This window comes from Vulpes vulpes, chromosome 14 (assembly GCF_048418805.1).
Source record: "Vulpes vulpes isolate BD-2025 chromosome 14, VulVul3, whole genome shotgun sequence".
Taxonomy (NCBI): Eukaryota; Metazoa; Chordata; class Mammalia; order Carnivora; family Canidae; genus Vulpes; species Vulpes vulpes.
The window spans coordinates 135,446,403-135,462,944 of record NC_132793.1 but is presented as its reverse complement, the minus strand read 5'-3'; the positions used below and the strand labels follow the sequence as shown (position 1 = coordinate 135,462,944).

The following is a 16,542-nucleotide window of genomic DNA, read 5'->3' as shown; positions in this document are numbered from 1 at the left end:
AAATGTAATTGAGCAAAAGGCACCATAAAACACAGTATCATCAAAGAGATCCCACTGATCTTTGGAAAACCAGTAATCTTTAATTGTCTAAAATCATAGGAGGAAATGTAGAATGTTCTATGAACCCACTAAAATAATTAGGAAATGAGAACCTTGGACCAGATCAGAGTGTAATAAGGGAATGACACATTATTTATCATATTTACCACATGTTTAGAAAAAGTCAGCAGTACAACAGCTCAGTTTAGCACAAATAAAATTTAATACTATTTAACCAAGTGGTTATTAAATCTAAAAACTACTCATGCCAAGAGCGAGACTGCCTGGAAATACCAATCGTTCATAAGGGCTGGAGGGCCTCCCAGCAAGCAATCACTCTCTCCAAACATCCTTCAGAGCCCAGAGCACAGCATTAGCCGGGCTGGATGCTGGGTATGTGACAGTACAGCAAACCTACCAGGTGTTTATTTGGTTTTAGTTTAAGTGGTGATAACCATTCAAATGGCAAATTAAGAAAGTATTTTCCAGTTACTGCAAAGACGGATCACTCAAAAACAAAATGAGCTCTTAAACCGTTAGACAACAGGAAATTCTGTAATTATCAGCAATAATGGAAAATACCCACCCTGTCATGTGGGAAGGGAGGCGGGGGGGACGACTCTATCTTTCTTAAGTTCCAGTTGCTTCCAATGAACGTTTTTCTTAGAATTCTAGGACAATGTTTCACTTACTGTTGAATAAACATGAGCTCCATTTGCTAATCGGTATGTAGCGATGCGTTGTAGACACTGAACAATTCTACTGCAGGCCTTTTCTTCCCTCTGTGCCAGCCACAGGACACGCTCATCAGCCAACATGATGTTACTTGCAATGTCAACCATCACATCACCTAGCTAGCAAGTGTGCAGGAGAGTAAAGAAAAGACCTTTAAAACCAATACAGGATGTTTTACATAATAAAAATCACAATGAGACACCAAGATTGGCCCGCAGTCTACACTTTCACATGAAAACCCAATGGATCCTTTTTTTTTTTTTTTTTTAATCGAAATGTTCTCGGATAGGAATAGCACACTCGGTTATGACCATTTGGTAGCATCTGGCTCAAAACACTGTCCTTAAACCACCACCAACTCATTGGTGAAGGACGGCAGGTGGTACAAAAAGGCAATTAAATTAATCAAGGGCAACGGAAAGATAACACATGATTCCCAGAATAAAGAGATCTCCACTCTTTAGCTGGGAAGACATTTATAAACACCTCTTTCTGTGTAAATGTTAACTCGGTATTATTATTAAGAAATAACAGGGCCACCTCTTTAGTATCCTGTCATGTCCAAAACCCTAAGTATGTCCAGCTACCAGGAGTCCTCCACATGTGCTGGGCCACTGGATGGGGCTTAGCCCGTGTGGTCTCCACTATCCAAATGAACGTCTTCCATTCCTCGCAGCTTGATGAATGCCTTAAGATCCAGTACCACAAATAAATGGATCCTATGAGGTGCTCACTTTTCCACCACTTGTTTTGTTTCATTACTGAATTCCATTTATTAAATCAGTTCCTCACCCACAGACATAAACATCTGTCAAGCAATGCCAGCAAAGTGTCAATTAACTATTGTCGATGCTGACTTGTAAGTCCCACGTCAGAGAAATGCAATGAATAGTCCAGGCTAATGAGACACACTGGTGTCAAGGGGGTTTGGTATCAAGGAGAAATGTTCATGAGAGGGAGATCTATGGCAGAAAGAACTACAGAAACAATCCAGAGGCAAGATCAGAGGATTTACAAGCTGGCTGGTCCTCGGATCAAGAAGCAAGTAGCAAAGGTGTTAAGCCCCGAGTGAGAAAGCTAAGGCCATTTTAGCAGATGTCTTTTGATCATCCCAGAAGATCCCAGATGAGTTTTTCAACCCTGTTCTGTATCCAGTACTCTTCCCGAGATGCATAGTTATGAGGCTGAGGTGGGCCTAGAAGCTGTTCAGTCCATCCCACCCATGGTTCGCTTCACAAAGGAGACAAGCCTGTGGAACTGCACCAGACCACAATGCTGGAACGCAATGGGATGAGGCAACTAAATGAGTAAGGGGTAAAGAACAGGACTTCAAATCTGACCGCGCTGGCTGAGCTGAACACTTAGCTTCTTGCGCCTTCTGTTATTTGTAAAAGGGGGATACAAATGATCCTGTCTTTTCTGAATATTGTGAAGATTCAGTTCCTATAATAAACAGTAGGTTACGGAAACCATGCCTGGTTGGCTCTCCTCATTATTTCATTGCTCCGTTTTTCTCTTTTTGAAACATTTCAATCCCAGAATAGACCTTTCTTTGAAGATAGCTCTAGAAGAAGTGTTAAGAGGGGTGGTGCATTTATATCCAAAAATATGTAAGAACTCATAAATGTCAACAGCCAAAAAAAAAAAAAAAAACCACAATCTGATTAAAATCAGGTAGAGGATCTGAATAGACATTTTTCTACAGGAGATGTACAGATGACCAATAGGTATGTGAAAAGCTGCCCAATATCACTAGTCTTCAGGGAAATGCTAATCAAAACCACAGTGAGATGTCACCTCACACCTGTGAAAATGGCTATCAAGAAGGTAAGAGGTAACAAGAGCTCAGGAAGATGTACAGAGGGGAGCCCTGTGCACTGCTGGTAGGAATGCAATTTGGTGGAACCACTTACTTATGGAAAACAGTATGGAGGTTTTTCAAAAGAATAAAAATAGAACTAACATAGGATCCAACAATTCCACTGCTGAGTATGTAGCCAAAGAAAATGAAAACACTAATTTGAAAAGAGATACACACCTCATGTTCATACCAGCATTATTTATGATGGCCAAGATATGGAAACAACCTACGTGTCTATCAATAGATGAATGGATAAAGACATGATATGTGTGCACACATGCACCTGCACACACACGCGCACCCACAGACCGGAATATTAATAGCCTTGCTATTTAGGACAACATGGGTGGAACCTAACTGGAGGTATTATGCTAAGCGAAGTAAGTCAGAGGAACACAAATACCGTAGGATCTCACTTACCTGTGGAATCTTGAAAAAGCAACAAAAAACCACCAAGAGAACAGATTGGTGGTTCCCAGAGGTGGGGGTGAGGAGTGGGCCCAATAGGTGAAGGGAATCCAAAGGTACAAACTTGCAGTTATAAGTAAGTCATGTGGACGTACTGTACAGCATGGTGACTGTAATTAATAATACCGTATTGCATATTTGGAAGTTGCTAAGAGAGTAGATCTGTCTCATGACGAGAAAAAAAAATTTTGACTGTACGGGGATGAATATTAACTAGACTTATTTTGGTGACCATTTCATAATACACACAGATACTGGATCATTATGCGGCACACCTAAAACTAATATACTGTTATATGTCAATTAAACATCAATAAAAAATAAAAAAATAAATTAAATTTAAAATGAGGGGTGCCTTTTTAAATAGAGTCTATTCATATATAAATAGGACCGAAGCATAGAGCAAAATTGCCTTTCTTTACTCTCTGAGGTGCTGCTACCTCATTCAATTAAAATAGCTTACTGACTTCTTAATGCCCCTAACATAGTATATCACAATTCTTTCCTTATTTTATTTCCAATGTAAACATCTCGAGGGCAGAGATGACACAATGTCTTACTTATATCTATACCCTTATTCATCAGTCAAACTCCTGGTATAGAAGCCAATAACTGCACAGTCCCGTTTACTCACTGGCCAAATATTTACTGAGGACCAAGGTGAGCCAGACGCTGTCCGGAGCAATGGAGATACAGCAGTAAGAGAAATATACAAGATCTATTTGGGGCTTATGATCTTTGAGGAAAATACAAAACAAGCAAGTACGCATATTTCTTATAAGTGACTGGATTGTGATAACTGCAGTGAAGAAATCTACCAGAGGGATATATGATGAAGAGTAACGGGATTTAATCCAAACACCCTATTTTAATAGACTCAGACAGGCTCAAAGGGCATTTCCCCCAAACCCAAGACACTAACAAGATCAACTGAGAATTAGAAAGGCCAGTAATCAACCTCAATGCAATCCAGAGCCTATTGGCTTTATACAATTCATGGACTATTAGCATCTTAGCATATATACTCTACATATTCCTATTAACAAACAGGTATGAAGGTGAGTTGCATTCTAACAGAAGTCCTTTGGGGCGCCGGGTGGCTTAGTCAGTTAAGCACCTGCCTTTGGCTCACGTCATGGTCCCAAGGTCCTGGGATGGGGCCCGGCACCAGGCTCCCTGCTCAGCGGGGAGTCTGCTTCTCCCTCTCCTCCTTCTCCCATGCTCGTGCTCTATCTCAAATAAATGAATAAAATTAAGAGAAGAAGACGAAAAGAAGAAGAAGAAGAAGAAGGAGGAGGAGGAGGAGGAGGAGGAGGAGAAGGAGAAGGAGGAGAAGGAGAAGAAGAAGAATTAGAAGCAGCAGCCGCCGCCGCCCTTATTTCTGGAGTTATAAAGAAGCACAGTGACTCCCAATATGCCAATTGCCAAATATGTCAATCAGCCATTTATACAGCAATTGGAATAATACCTGCCAACTTGTAACAGGAATTCAGAGTAGCTGAAAAACTTGGCTAAGTATCCATTATTCTTACCTATTGCTATTGCAAATGTTTACATAAAAATAAACAAGTTTAGAAGACATGCTGTGGTAAAATATGCTCTACGGCTACCAAAGGCACTCCCATTGGCTCCAAACACCCAAAAGACAATATATGGAAAAATCTGGACCCCAAGGTACTACAGAAATAAATAGATAAGGATTTACAAATTAGCACATTACAACGCCGCTTGTCTCATACTTTAAAGTTTTAAATGTATGGACTTTATCAACCATGAGACCCGACAGATGCATCATTTCTACTGAAAAACTGTAATTATTACATGAGCAAAGAGCTACTGCTATGGCCCACTAGGTAATGCCAGTAATGGACTTTAACAATGGACTTTTACATTTTTTTAATAATTATAAAGAAAAGTTATCTCTAAGAAGCTATATAGCTAGCAAGAGTGATTGCTTTAGCTGAGAACAAGCCATCTTTCTCATTATTTCATTCCAAATGGCTAAGAACTTAGGAAAGGGATTTGTTGCCAAAATATTCCCTAGAGCAGGTAATCATAAAATGCTGTATATTTCTGTAGCTTGGTTACGGAAGCAGCTCTGAATCTGTCACAGTGGCAAAAAAGGACACAGAAAGGAGAACAGTGAATGAAAAATTACATTGGATTAAAGGAGTATTCCTAGAATCTGACACACAAAGATAGTTTGGCAACTGCAAGGAGCATTAGAAAGCATTGTATTTCTCCTTGACCTCATTTCCTGAAGGCCACTCCAGCCACAAAAGGGTCAGAAGGGATCATGCACCTGCTCTTCCACCTGTCACACTAAATGGTTGAGGCTCAAATAAAAACATGTGCGAATGCACTTTTACCAAAGATAAAAGGGTAAAGCAATGAAAATGCCACATGAATAACAAAGGAAGTATTAAATGTCATTTGTTGTAAGAATATTTCGTGTCCTCAATATATATGTTTGGAATCCTGATCAAAATGAGATCCATATCATCTGTAAATTTCATGAATTTCTGGTATGTTAGCATATGAAACACACAAGATAATACATAAACTAAACTTGGTATTTAATTTTAATGTAGTAGTAGAACCCTAAAGACAGAATATTCATGTGCCGGGACGCCTGGGCGGCTCAGTGGTTGAGTGTCTGCCTTCAGCCCAGGGCCTGACCCTGGAGACCCGGGATCAAGTCCCACGTCAGGCTCCCTGCATGGAGCCTGCTTCTCCCTCTGCCTGTGTCTGCCTCTCTCTCTCTCTCTCTCTCTCTCTGTGTGTCTCTCATGAATAAATAAATAAAATCTTTAAAAAAAAAAGAATATTCATATGCCTTAGAGTTAAATACTCACAGCTTCCACTGTGTCACCTGCAAGTTAAATATCCACGAGTCAGTTACTGAGCATCTCCAAAACTCAATTTACTTCCTCGCTTATAAATGAGACCAAGAACCCTAAGAGAAGTGCTCAGGAGGTTTCAATCCAAAGTAAATTAGGAAAACAAAACTAGGGTGCCTGGGTGGCTTGGTCGGTTAAAGCTAGCGTGCTTTCAGCTCAAGTCATGATCCCAGGGTCCTGGGATCGAGTCCCACATCCAGCTCCCTGCTCAGTGGAGAGTCTGCTTCTTCTTCTCCCTCTGCTTCTCCCCTTACTCATGCTTTCTCTCAAATAAATAAATTTTTAAAAATCTTAAAAAAAAAAAAAACCTAAACTCATGAAGCAATTCATGCCATTTTTGAGAAAAGCCAAGGGATCTAGGCCTCATCCAATTTGCATTTTCCAGCACAAAGCAGCAGAGGGTACCCTCCCCCAGTAAATCTAATAACCAGAAAAGTAAGAATTACAGACTCATGTGTGGGAAGGGGCATTAGCTGGGCTGCTGTCTGGGGACAGCCAAGGTGGTGAGGGGTTGTACAGGAATGACATGCAGTCCTAACCTGACTAGATACAAGAGGTAATAGGTAATAATAAGAGCAGCAGCTGGTATTACCATTGAGTTCAGGTAGTCCTCGTGATTTTCTCCTAGTTACAAATCCCATGTAATAGTGAGACCGTACTTATCACAAAGTATGGTGCTGCCCTGCTTACTTTTAATGAAGGCATTTGCCCCACTGTGAAGCCAAGTTGTAAAAGCGTCTTTATGTCCATCTCTACCAGCTCCAGTGTCCCGAGTGCCTCGGGATCCCACCGTGGGCTTCTCAGCTCGCTTAGTTAAGCAGTCAATATTCAGTGAGAGGCTCACTGTGATAATCACTGGGGCCTATGGCAAAGATTAAAGATCTGATTTTATTAGTCTAGGAGCAAAGAAGGTAATGAGGAGGAGGAGGAGGATGAGGACAACCATGGCGGATCCGGGGCAACAGGTGAGCGGTTGGGGTGGAGGGGTTGAGAATAATAGTGCATGGCATAAATGTCACATTTATTGCCCATTTCCTCATAAAAAGGATTTAAAGTAGTTTAGCAAAGTAAAAAAGGATTATTCTTTTTAATTAAGAAAACAAATAGTGAGTGGGGAATACAGACTTACAAGAAAAAAAGAGACAGAGGTAAAAATATGCATCAGTGCAGAGCTTCTAGAACCCAAGAAAAACGGGGTGTTTCTAGTCAAAGTGATGAGGACAACACCACAATTATCAACAGAAAGGAGAACATTTCAGGGCGCCTGGGTGGCTCAGTCGGTTAAGTGTCTGACTCCTGGTTTTGGCTCAGGTCATGATCTCAGAGCTGTGAGATCAAGCCCCATGTCAGGCTCTGTGCTCAGTGGGGAAGCTGCTTGAAAATACTCTCTCCCTCTCCCTCTGCCCGTCCTCTTCATGCTGGCTTACTTGCCAGTTCTCTCTCAAATAAAGAAACCTAAAAAAAAAAAAAAAAAAAAAAGATGGGAAGGAACATTTCTTCCTTTTATGACAAATTCTCTGAACACATGAGGAAGAGTACTCAAGAGAAGCAGAATTCGGGGAGTGGGGGGTAGCACCCTGAGCCTTACCTTCCCAAGGAATGGGAGAGCTTAAGGGAACTCCAATTCTCCCGAGCGAAGCAGATTTTGCTTTTTCGGACTAAAGACACATGTGCATCTCCCTTCGGGGGAGGATGGAGAACGAGGTACTCGGGATGATTCTCCAGCTAAACGTGGAAAATGCTGAGCCAAAACAAGTGAGAGGAAAAACTGCACCACTGACAAGTCAGAACATAAAGACTGTTCAGAGGCCAAGAGCAGAACAACAGCAGGAATCCAAGGAGCCCTGAGGTTGACCTCTGACGGCCATGGCCCGTCATCTGCCGTCCAGGCCCCGGCCCAGGCCCCACATCGCAGGCCTCCTAGGAGATCACTGCATGGAGCGGACACCAAAAAGGGGACACCTCCAGGGTCAGGGCGAACCAACAAGCAGACGTCAAAGTGGTCTTGACCTTGGCACAAGGTAGGAGGTGAGAACTCTCTTCCCTGACAATCTATAAACACAGTTAGTTGATCTTCACACAGGACTAAGGTCAGACATGACATTATTTCTCAGGTCTGAAAAGCCTCAAGCTGAGAACTAATTTCAAAGCGAACCCCTTATCTTGGTATTGCCAAGTGCCTAGGCACTTGAGAGAAGCAAACAAATATCACACTTAATAAGGATACATTTAACTATGCCTACATTAAGACTCCTTATCATCAACACTAATCAACAGTGCTCTGGAGAGGTTCTCACTAATGCATAACCAGAAAAAGGGGGGAAAAAAAAAGGAGGATACGATTTAAATAGGAACAGAGAAACCAAGGTTATTCATTGGTGACATCTGTCTGGAAAATCCCATATAACCAACTACAAAATTATGTGAATTCCTTAAGGTAATAAGACATAAGGTACGTATTTTTAAAAACCATAACTGGGCAGCCCGGGTGGCTCAGCGGTTTACCGCTGCCTTCGGCCCAGGGTGTGATCCTGGAGACCTGGGATCAAGTTCCATGTCAGGCTCCTTGCATGGAGCCTGCATCTCCCTCTGCCTGTGTCTCTGCCTCTCTCTGTGCCTCTCATGAATGAATAAATAAAATCCTTAAAAATAAAAATAATAATAATAAAAAAACCTTAACCAAGGAAAAAGGAACAAGGACTAGATACTTGATGATATTAAGGACTCAGAGCCCATTTGGGTGACATTATAACAATATCACGGTTCTGTTTTTACAGTTCCTGGCATTTCAGAAAAATTATGGATGAAATAGGACATCTAGAATTTGCTATCAAATATTCCTGCACTGGAAAGGAAGACGAGAAAGAAAGAAGAAAAAGAGAAAGAAAAACAAAGAAAAGAAAGGAAAAAGGAGAGAAGAGATTAGCGAGAACGATGACAAAGGAAGTAAGTGGACAGCTCAAACACCATTTCAAGGCAATTATCATACAGTTTTGCTCATATGCAGAATATAAGTTCTAGTCCAGAGGGACTGTAAGGGAAGGGAGGGAAACTGAATGGGAAAAAATCAGAGAGGGAGACAAACCATGAGAGACTCTTGAACTCTGGGAAACAAGCTGAGGGTCCCTGGATGGGAGGGGGTAACTGGGTGATGGGCACGAAGGAGAAAAGGGGATGTGAGGAGCCCTGGGTATTCTACGCAACTGATGAATTATTGGACACTACATCTGAAACTAGTGATGTGCTCACTGTATGCTGGCTAGCTGAATTCACATTAATTAATTAATTAAAAACTCTTGGGGAAAAATTTTCACATTCCAAGCCTGCTGAAAGCTAAAGCGTAGAGGGTAACATTCCCCCTCCTACCCTTCTGGAACTTTCCAATGCAAACGTTTCTGACGCGTTTTTAGGAAGTTAGGCCCAAAGAATACTTTTTTAAAAAAAGCACGACAGGGAATAAGAAAATGAAGTTACTGCGGTGGTTCTCAAAGCCCGTGCGAAGACATGCCCCCCAGTATCACTTCACGCAAATTCTCAGACCCCCGCAGCACGGAGTCGGGGTCTCAGAGGACGGCCCAGCGATCCATTTAGCAGACCTTCCAGGGCTTCTGACACACACTCCAGTTCCAGACGCAATGTTCTAGAAGGGGTAACAAAGCCAAGGGCCGGATCTCTGAGCAGTTTAACAATATAGAAAAGTCAGACAAAAATCAAGAAGAAAAACATTAGTGATAATGAAAAAGAAAACACAACTGTTAACACGGAAGTGATTATGTTTTAAGATAAGTACGTGAAGGGGACGCCTGGGTGGCTCGGCTGTTGAGCACCTGCCTTCGGCCCAGGGTGTGATCCTGGAGTCGCGGAATCGAGTCCTGCATCGGGCTCCCCGCAGGGAGCCTGCTTCTCCCTCTGCATGTGTCTCTGCCTCTCTCTCTGTGTGTCTCTCATGAATAAATAAAGATCTTTAAAAATAAAAAAAGATAAGTACGTGAAGAACTTTACATTCTGAAAGCTCTAGGTAAAAATGTGCGAAATGAACAGTCTGGTCAACTAGCAAGAGGGCGCACGCCTTGCTCACAGATTTAAGGCGAGAGCTCTAGGACACATAACCAAATCTGATCTTTATATACGTTCCCATCTTTGGAAATGCATAAATACTGCTTTCATAAGAGAAATCACTATTGTAAATATGGAACGGACACTTAAATTGCCTGACAGACAGCTTTTATCTGGTTTTAAAAGACCCCACTAAGCACACCATTTAGACCTGGCAGTTTGAGAGCTTTCAGCATCCACCCTAAGACCATAGAGCTAGAGTCTGTGCTGCCTGGACTCAATCACAGGTTAAAAAGCAATTGCCTCACAATACTGTGCTTATGAATTATTCATAGCAGAGTAACTTTTTGGACATAATGCAAAAAACAAAAAAAAAATAAATTTAATTATTTGTCCAACTAAGCCATACGCATTTTAGGATACTTTAGAATAATTTCATGGTAATTAACATAAAATGAAGCCCTTAAACCTCATGACTTCTTTTTACTATTCTAATAAATGATGAAAGCTATGGCCTATACTTTAACTTTCCAAAGAATCTGATAGAACGTCTGTCACTGCACCACAGGTAATATTACATTTATACTTCAATTATGCAATCCTGAATATTTTTCCTCTGTTTCTATTTATACTTAATAATTTGCCATCATTTGTTTCCTTTTTTTTTTTTAATTTTTTTTAGCCATCATTTGTTTCCAAAGGTAATTCAAACTTTACCCTCTTATGTCATCAGTGAAAGGGACAGCAATCTCCTCCAAACTCAGTTCTTAGTTAGATAATTAAAGCACTCTGGTGATTTTTTTTTTTTTACCTCCTTCTTAGCTTCCGAGATAAGAATGTTAAACTTCCTAACTTTATAAAAGTATAGCCTAGCTTTCAATGGTTCTGCAGAACAGGTTCACCTGTATTTTCTCACTAGCACACACAAACTTTCAAATTAAGGAGGATAAACATCATCTCTGTTTTAAAAATAAAGGGCCCAGGGTTAAAAAGTAACCCGTGAAACCGCATCTGCTTCCAGCCTGCCACCAAAGTGCAGACCACCCACTGCACACAGTAGTAAACACCTCTGGGCACCACAGTGCTCTTCACTAGTTGGGAGGCATGCAAAGCTCCTTCACAGCAAAACAGGGCAGCACAAGAATAAACTGGCATTATATGACAACAAAATATTTTTCAATGTCCACGTTCTGGAATGATATTCCAATTACTCAGTGACTCAAGCCATCCCATACCCATGAATGACTTCTCCCCCCACCCCTGTCCTCTAAGATTCCACTTATTTATTCATGAGAGACATAGAAAGAGGGGCAGAGACACAGGCAGAGGGAGAAGCAGGCTCCCCACGGGGAGCCCGATGCAGGACTCAATCCCAGGACTCCAGGGTTACACCCTGAACCAAAGGCAGGTGCTCAACCACTGAGCCACCCAGGTGCCCCCACAGGTGGCTAACCTGTGATCATGATGAACAATGGAGAGCATTCCTACCACAAAGCCAGCATCCAGGCAGCTTCTCCCACCACTGGGAACATTTATCACGGGAAGCAGGCTGTGGGCCAGAGAGACCATCAAGTACCAAGAAGATAGTTCTTGAGAAAACTGTGGTCTGAAGTTCAGATAGCAACACTGAAACGTTACCTCATTATCAAGTGGTCCTGTTGTCTCATTTAAACACATGTAACTATTTTCCTTCCTATACTAACTGCATCGTATCAAATAAAGCACCCAAGGTACCAGGAGCTATAGTGTGGCAGTAACCTAAAATGTGAGGAAGAAAAGGAAAAGTGTAAAGTTGACAAACTCAACTCAAGTTGTTATAAGTTTAAGATATCTCACGTGAGGACAGCCCCAGTGGCGCAGCAGTTTAGTGCCGCCTGCAGCCCGGGGTGTGATCCTGGAGACCTGGGATCTAGTCCCATGTCGGGCTCCCTGCATGGAGCCTGCTTCTCCCTCTGCCTGTGTCTCTGCCTCTCTCTCTCTCTGTCTCTATGAATAAATAAATAAAATCTTTTTTTTTAATAAAATCTTTAAAAAAAAAAAAAGATATCTCATGTGAGCCTCAGGGCAACCACACAGAAAAATCCTGCACTACTTACACAAAACAACTAAGAAGTCAAAACATACAAAAAGACACCAAGAAACAAAAAAGCAGGATAAGAATCATGGAATAATGGATCTACAAAACAACCAGAACACAATGAACCAAGTGACAAAAATTAAGTCCTTACCTATAATAATTACTTTAAATGTAAGAAAATTAAACTATCCAATTAAAAGATACAGACTGGGTCAAAAGATTAAAAAAACAAAAACAAAAACATTAACAAAAAAACAAAACAAAACAAGAAACAAGATCCAACAATATGCTGCACAGAGACTTACTTTAGCCTTAAAGACACACCTCACGTGGAGAGTGAAGGAATGGAGGAAGACATTTCAAGCAAATGGTAACCAAAACCAAACCAAAACAAAGAAAGTAGCTATATTTGTATTGGACAAAATAGACTTTAAAAGTAGCAAAGAGAAACAGAGACCATTATAAATGATAAAGAGGTCAATATAACAAGAAGATACAACAACTGTAAATACTCCTTACCCAACACTGGACCACCTAAATATACAAAGCAAAAACAGAACTAAAAGGAGAGACAGACAGGAAAACACTAGCCGTTGCCATCTTTGACACCCCACTCTCAACAATGGACGGATCATCCAGACAGAGAATCCGAAAGGAAACAGCGGATATGTTTCCACTACAGACCCAGCGGGCCCAACAGATGTACACGGAGCAGTCTACCCAACAACAGCAGAACACACGTTCTTCTCAAGTACACACAGAACATTTTCTAGAAGGGACCATATGTTAGGCCATAAAACAAGTCTTAACAAATTCAAGAAGACTGAGATCATTTTTTCTGTCCACAAGAGCACAGAACGAGAAATCAGTAGCAAGAGGGAAACTGGAAAATTCACTCACGGACGCATGGAAATTAAACAACATTCATTTGCCAATGGATGAAAGAAGAAATTAAAGGAAATTATAAAGGGTTCCTGAGGGGCGCCTGGCTGGCTGGCTCGGTTGGTAGAGCGCGTGACTTCTAACCTCTGGGTTGTAAATTCGAGCCCCGTATTTAGTGTAGGGGTCACTTTAAAAATAAATACATGAATAAATAAATGAATGAATGGTTCTGGGCACAAACAAAAACAGGAGCAACATATCAAAAGTTGGGAGATGCAGCAAATGCAGTTCTAAAAGCAAAGTTCACAGCAATAAACACCTATATTAAGGAACAAGAAAGACTGCACATAACCTAATTCTATGCGTTAAGGATCTAGAAAGAGAAGAGCAAAGTAAGCTCAAAGGTAGCAGAAGATAATATTTGACAGGGGAGCCAAGAACACTCAGTGGAGAAAAGACAGAGCAAATCGGATAAGGGATTAATATACAAAATACATAAAGCACTTATAAAATTCAATAGCAAATGACAACAACAAAATTCAAAAATAGGCAAAGGATCTGTCTCCAAAGAACATATACGAAGGCCCAACAGGTACATGAAAGGGTCTTCAACACCAATCATCAGGGAAACGCAAATCAAAAGCACAAGGAGATACCACCCCACACTTGGTAGAAGGGCCACCACCAAAAAGACAAGAAAATGCTGTTAAAAATATGGAGAGAAAAATAAATAAATAAATAAATAAATAAATAAATAAATAAATAAATAAATAAATAAGTAAGTAAGTAAATGTAAAAATAAAAATATGGAGAAAGGGGAACCTTTTTGTGCACTTGGTAGGAACGTCAATTTAAACAGCCACTACACAAAACAGTATGGAGGACCCTCCAAAAAATTAAAAATAGAACTACCACAGGATCCTGAAATTCCACTTCTGGAAATACATCCAAAGGAAATGAAAACCCTAACTTGAAAACACATCTGCACCCCCACATGCAGAGCAGTATTATTTATAATAACCAAGACACGGACACAACCTAAGTATCCATTGACGGATGAAAGGATAAAGAAGCCGTGATACAGACACACACACACACACACACACACACACACACACACACAGGGATATTATTCAGCCATAAAAAAAAAAAGTGAGGAAATCCTATCACTTGTTACAACATGGGGGAACCTTGAAGGCATTATGCTAAGTGAATCAACAGACAGAGAAAGACAAATACTGGGGCTCCTGAGCAGCCCAGTGGTTGAGCATCTGCCTTCAGCTCAGGCCGTGACCCCACGGTCCCAAGATCGAGTCCCACATCGGGCTCCCCACAGGGAGCCCACTTCTCCTCTGCCTGTGTCTCTGCCGCTCTCTGTGTTTCTCATACCTAAGTCAATAAAATCTTTAAAAAGAAAGACAGACAGACAAATACTATCTGATCTCACTTACATGTGGGCAAAAAGAAACCTCACAAGGAAGAACAAATTTGCGGTTACCATAGGCAGAGAGTGAGGAAAGGGGGAGGAGGAGGAAGGTGGTCAGAAGGTACAAATTTCCAGTCATAAGGTAAGAACGAGGGAAGGACAACACAAACGGGGATCCAGCTAGCACTGCCGCATGGTATATAGGAAAGTCGTTACAGTAAATCCTGACAGCCCCCATCACACAAAGAAGTTTGCTTTCCTCCCCCCCTTTTTTTCTTTTTATTGTATCTTTATGGGAAGACAGATGTTAGCCTAACTTACTGTGATGATCATTTCACAATTATTTGTAAATCAAATCATCATGCTCTATACCTTAAACTTACACAGTGATGAATGCCAATTATTTCTCAATAAAACTGGAAAGAGAGAGAGAGAGAGAAGGAACACGTGGCTGTGGGGAGAAGAAAAATCTCAGAATGCCTGAGAGAAGTAGCTGTCGCCAACCCGCAAGGTGGACGGAGGACCTTGCTCTCTCACGGGCTGGCTCTGCTCTATCACGATACTTTAATTTCCAAGAACTAATTGCTCCCCTCTATTCCTTCCAACAACAGATGATTATAATGAATGAAGCATAAATTTCTCAAAAACACTCTTGGAAATTAAAAAGTGCACCTAATTAAAATATAGCAAACATAAAGAGGCTTTAAAAATAGGGACTGAACTATACCACATGACCATACGTTGATATGCTATAAGCTCCAAATGTGAACCAGAGAAATACCTCTTTGGACTTTTCTTCTTTGGTAAATCTTCCGAATTTTTCTATCATTTCAGCCACAAATATAACATCCATCTTGTCAGAAAAATTGGCGGCTTCCACAGTATAAGCCAGTAACTGTCGGGCTGTGGCCACAGCATTAGTAAGATTGAGAGGCATCTAGATTAAAAAGGCAAAAATGATCAACGAATTTTGACATTTTATCTTTCCATTTCAAAACACGGCAATGAATTCAAACTCTATCATTTATCACAGGATCTTCTAAAAATGCTTTTTCAAACCTGAGAAAACTGGAATTATAATGGCAACTAATCCTGAATTTTTTTTTTAACTTTGAAACGTAGTCATACATCAAAACACATCTAGTGAATACACTGCACCATGTCTCCGTCTCTCCTTATCCAAATTCTGCACATACTCCATTCCAATTGCTAAGTAAAGTCTTTCCTGAGTATTCCAACTGGGAGGAATCAATAACCCCCCTGGAGCCCCTACGCACGGAAGTAGGAAGCATTTATCTGTACTGCCACGCGCTGCCAGTGATGTCTTACATTTGCTTATTTATTGACTTAACACAACTCGGCACCAACCATTACGCAAAGGGTGTAACAGGTACCAAGGAGCGCCAGAAAATGTGTAACACGGAAATCGTCTCCCAGCTGCTTATAATCCGGCCAGGTTGAAAAAGGATGCATCGGAGCAAAGACAAGAAAGGCCGTATGAGTAGTACACGTATGACAAGGGATCGCTTGTGACAAAGAGATTATAAAAGAAGCCCAAGCGGTGGCTTCCCAGATGGATTTGAAGGATGGCTGGGATTTGGTCCAGTGGATACAGATGATAAAGATATTCAAACAAAGGCAGTGACTGGAAAGGAAGACTGACAGCACAGGGAGCCTTGAATATGGGAGGAGCTGACAGGCCTGATCCTGAAGACAGATCCACTGAATGTAAACACACAAAATCCTTATGCTTTACTAGTATTTAAAACACACACACAAATACCTGGTATTTCAGCTAAATCAGCAAATGGGAAGACTTAGTAGTTACCTGATTAAACATATAAAGCACCCTGGTGACATCGTTCGCATACTGGCAGCGAGAATAATCATCATCTGCCCAGAAGCCACCTCGATCGCACCTGCGCCAAGCCTTCCTCTCATCCTGTGGGTTTCCGGGATAGATCCCGCTGCCATGGGTGTTCCGGGTACACTGAAGATACGCGGTGATGCCTGCTAACGTTCTGGGCCATCTAGGCAGATGAAGACACAAGGGGATGAGAAAACCTACGCGGACGCAAATTACAGCGGAGGTGTCAAT

General features: G+C 41.3%; 1 protein-coding gene across 1 annotated transcript in view; it reads right to left on the bottom strand.

The window, feature by feature from the left end:
- ADGRA3 (adhesion G protein-coupled receptor A3) overlaps positions 1 to 16,542 on the bottom strand; it is a 121,737-nt gene that overhangs the window by 35,878 nt on the left and 69,317 nt on the right. The window contains exons 9-11 of the mRNA XM_025997277.2: positions 16,273 to 16,474; positions 15,226 to 15,381; positions 732 to 893 (exon numbers count right to left, since the gene is read on the bottom strand). Of these exons, the coding sequence (XP_025853062.2) occupies positions 732 to 893; positions 15,226 to 15,381; positions 16,273 to 16,474 (520 nt within the window). The remainder of the gene's footprint in view (positions 1 to 731; positions 894 to 15,225; positions 15,382 to 16,272; positions 16,475 to 16,542) is intronic.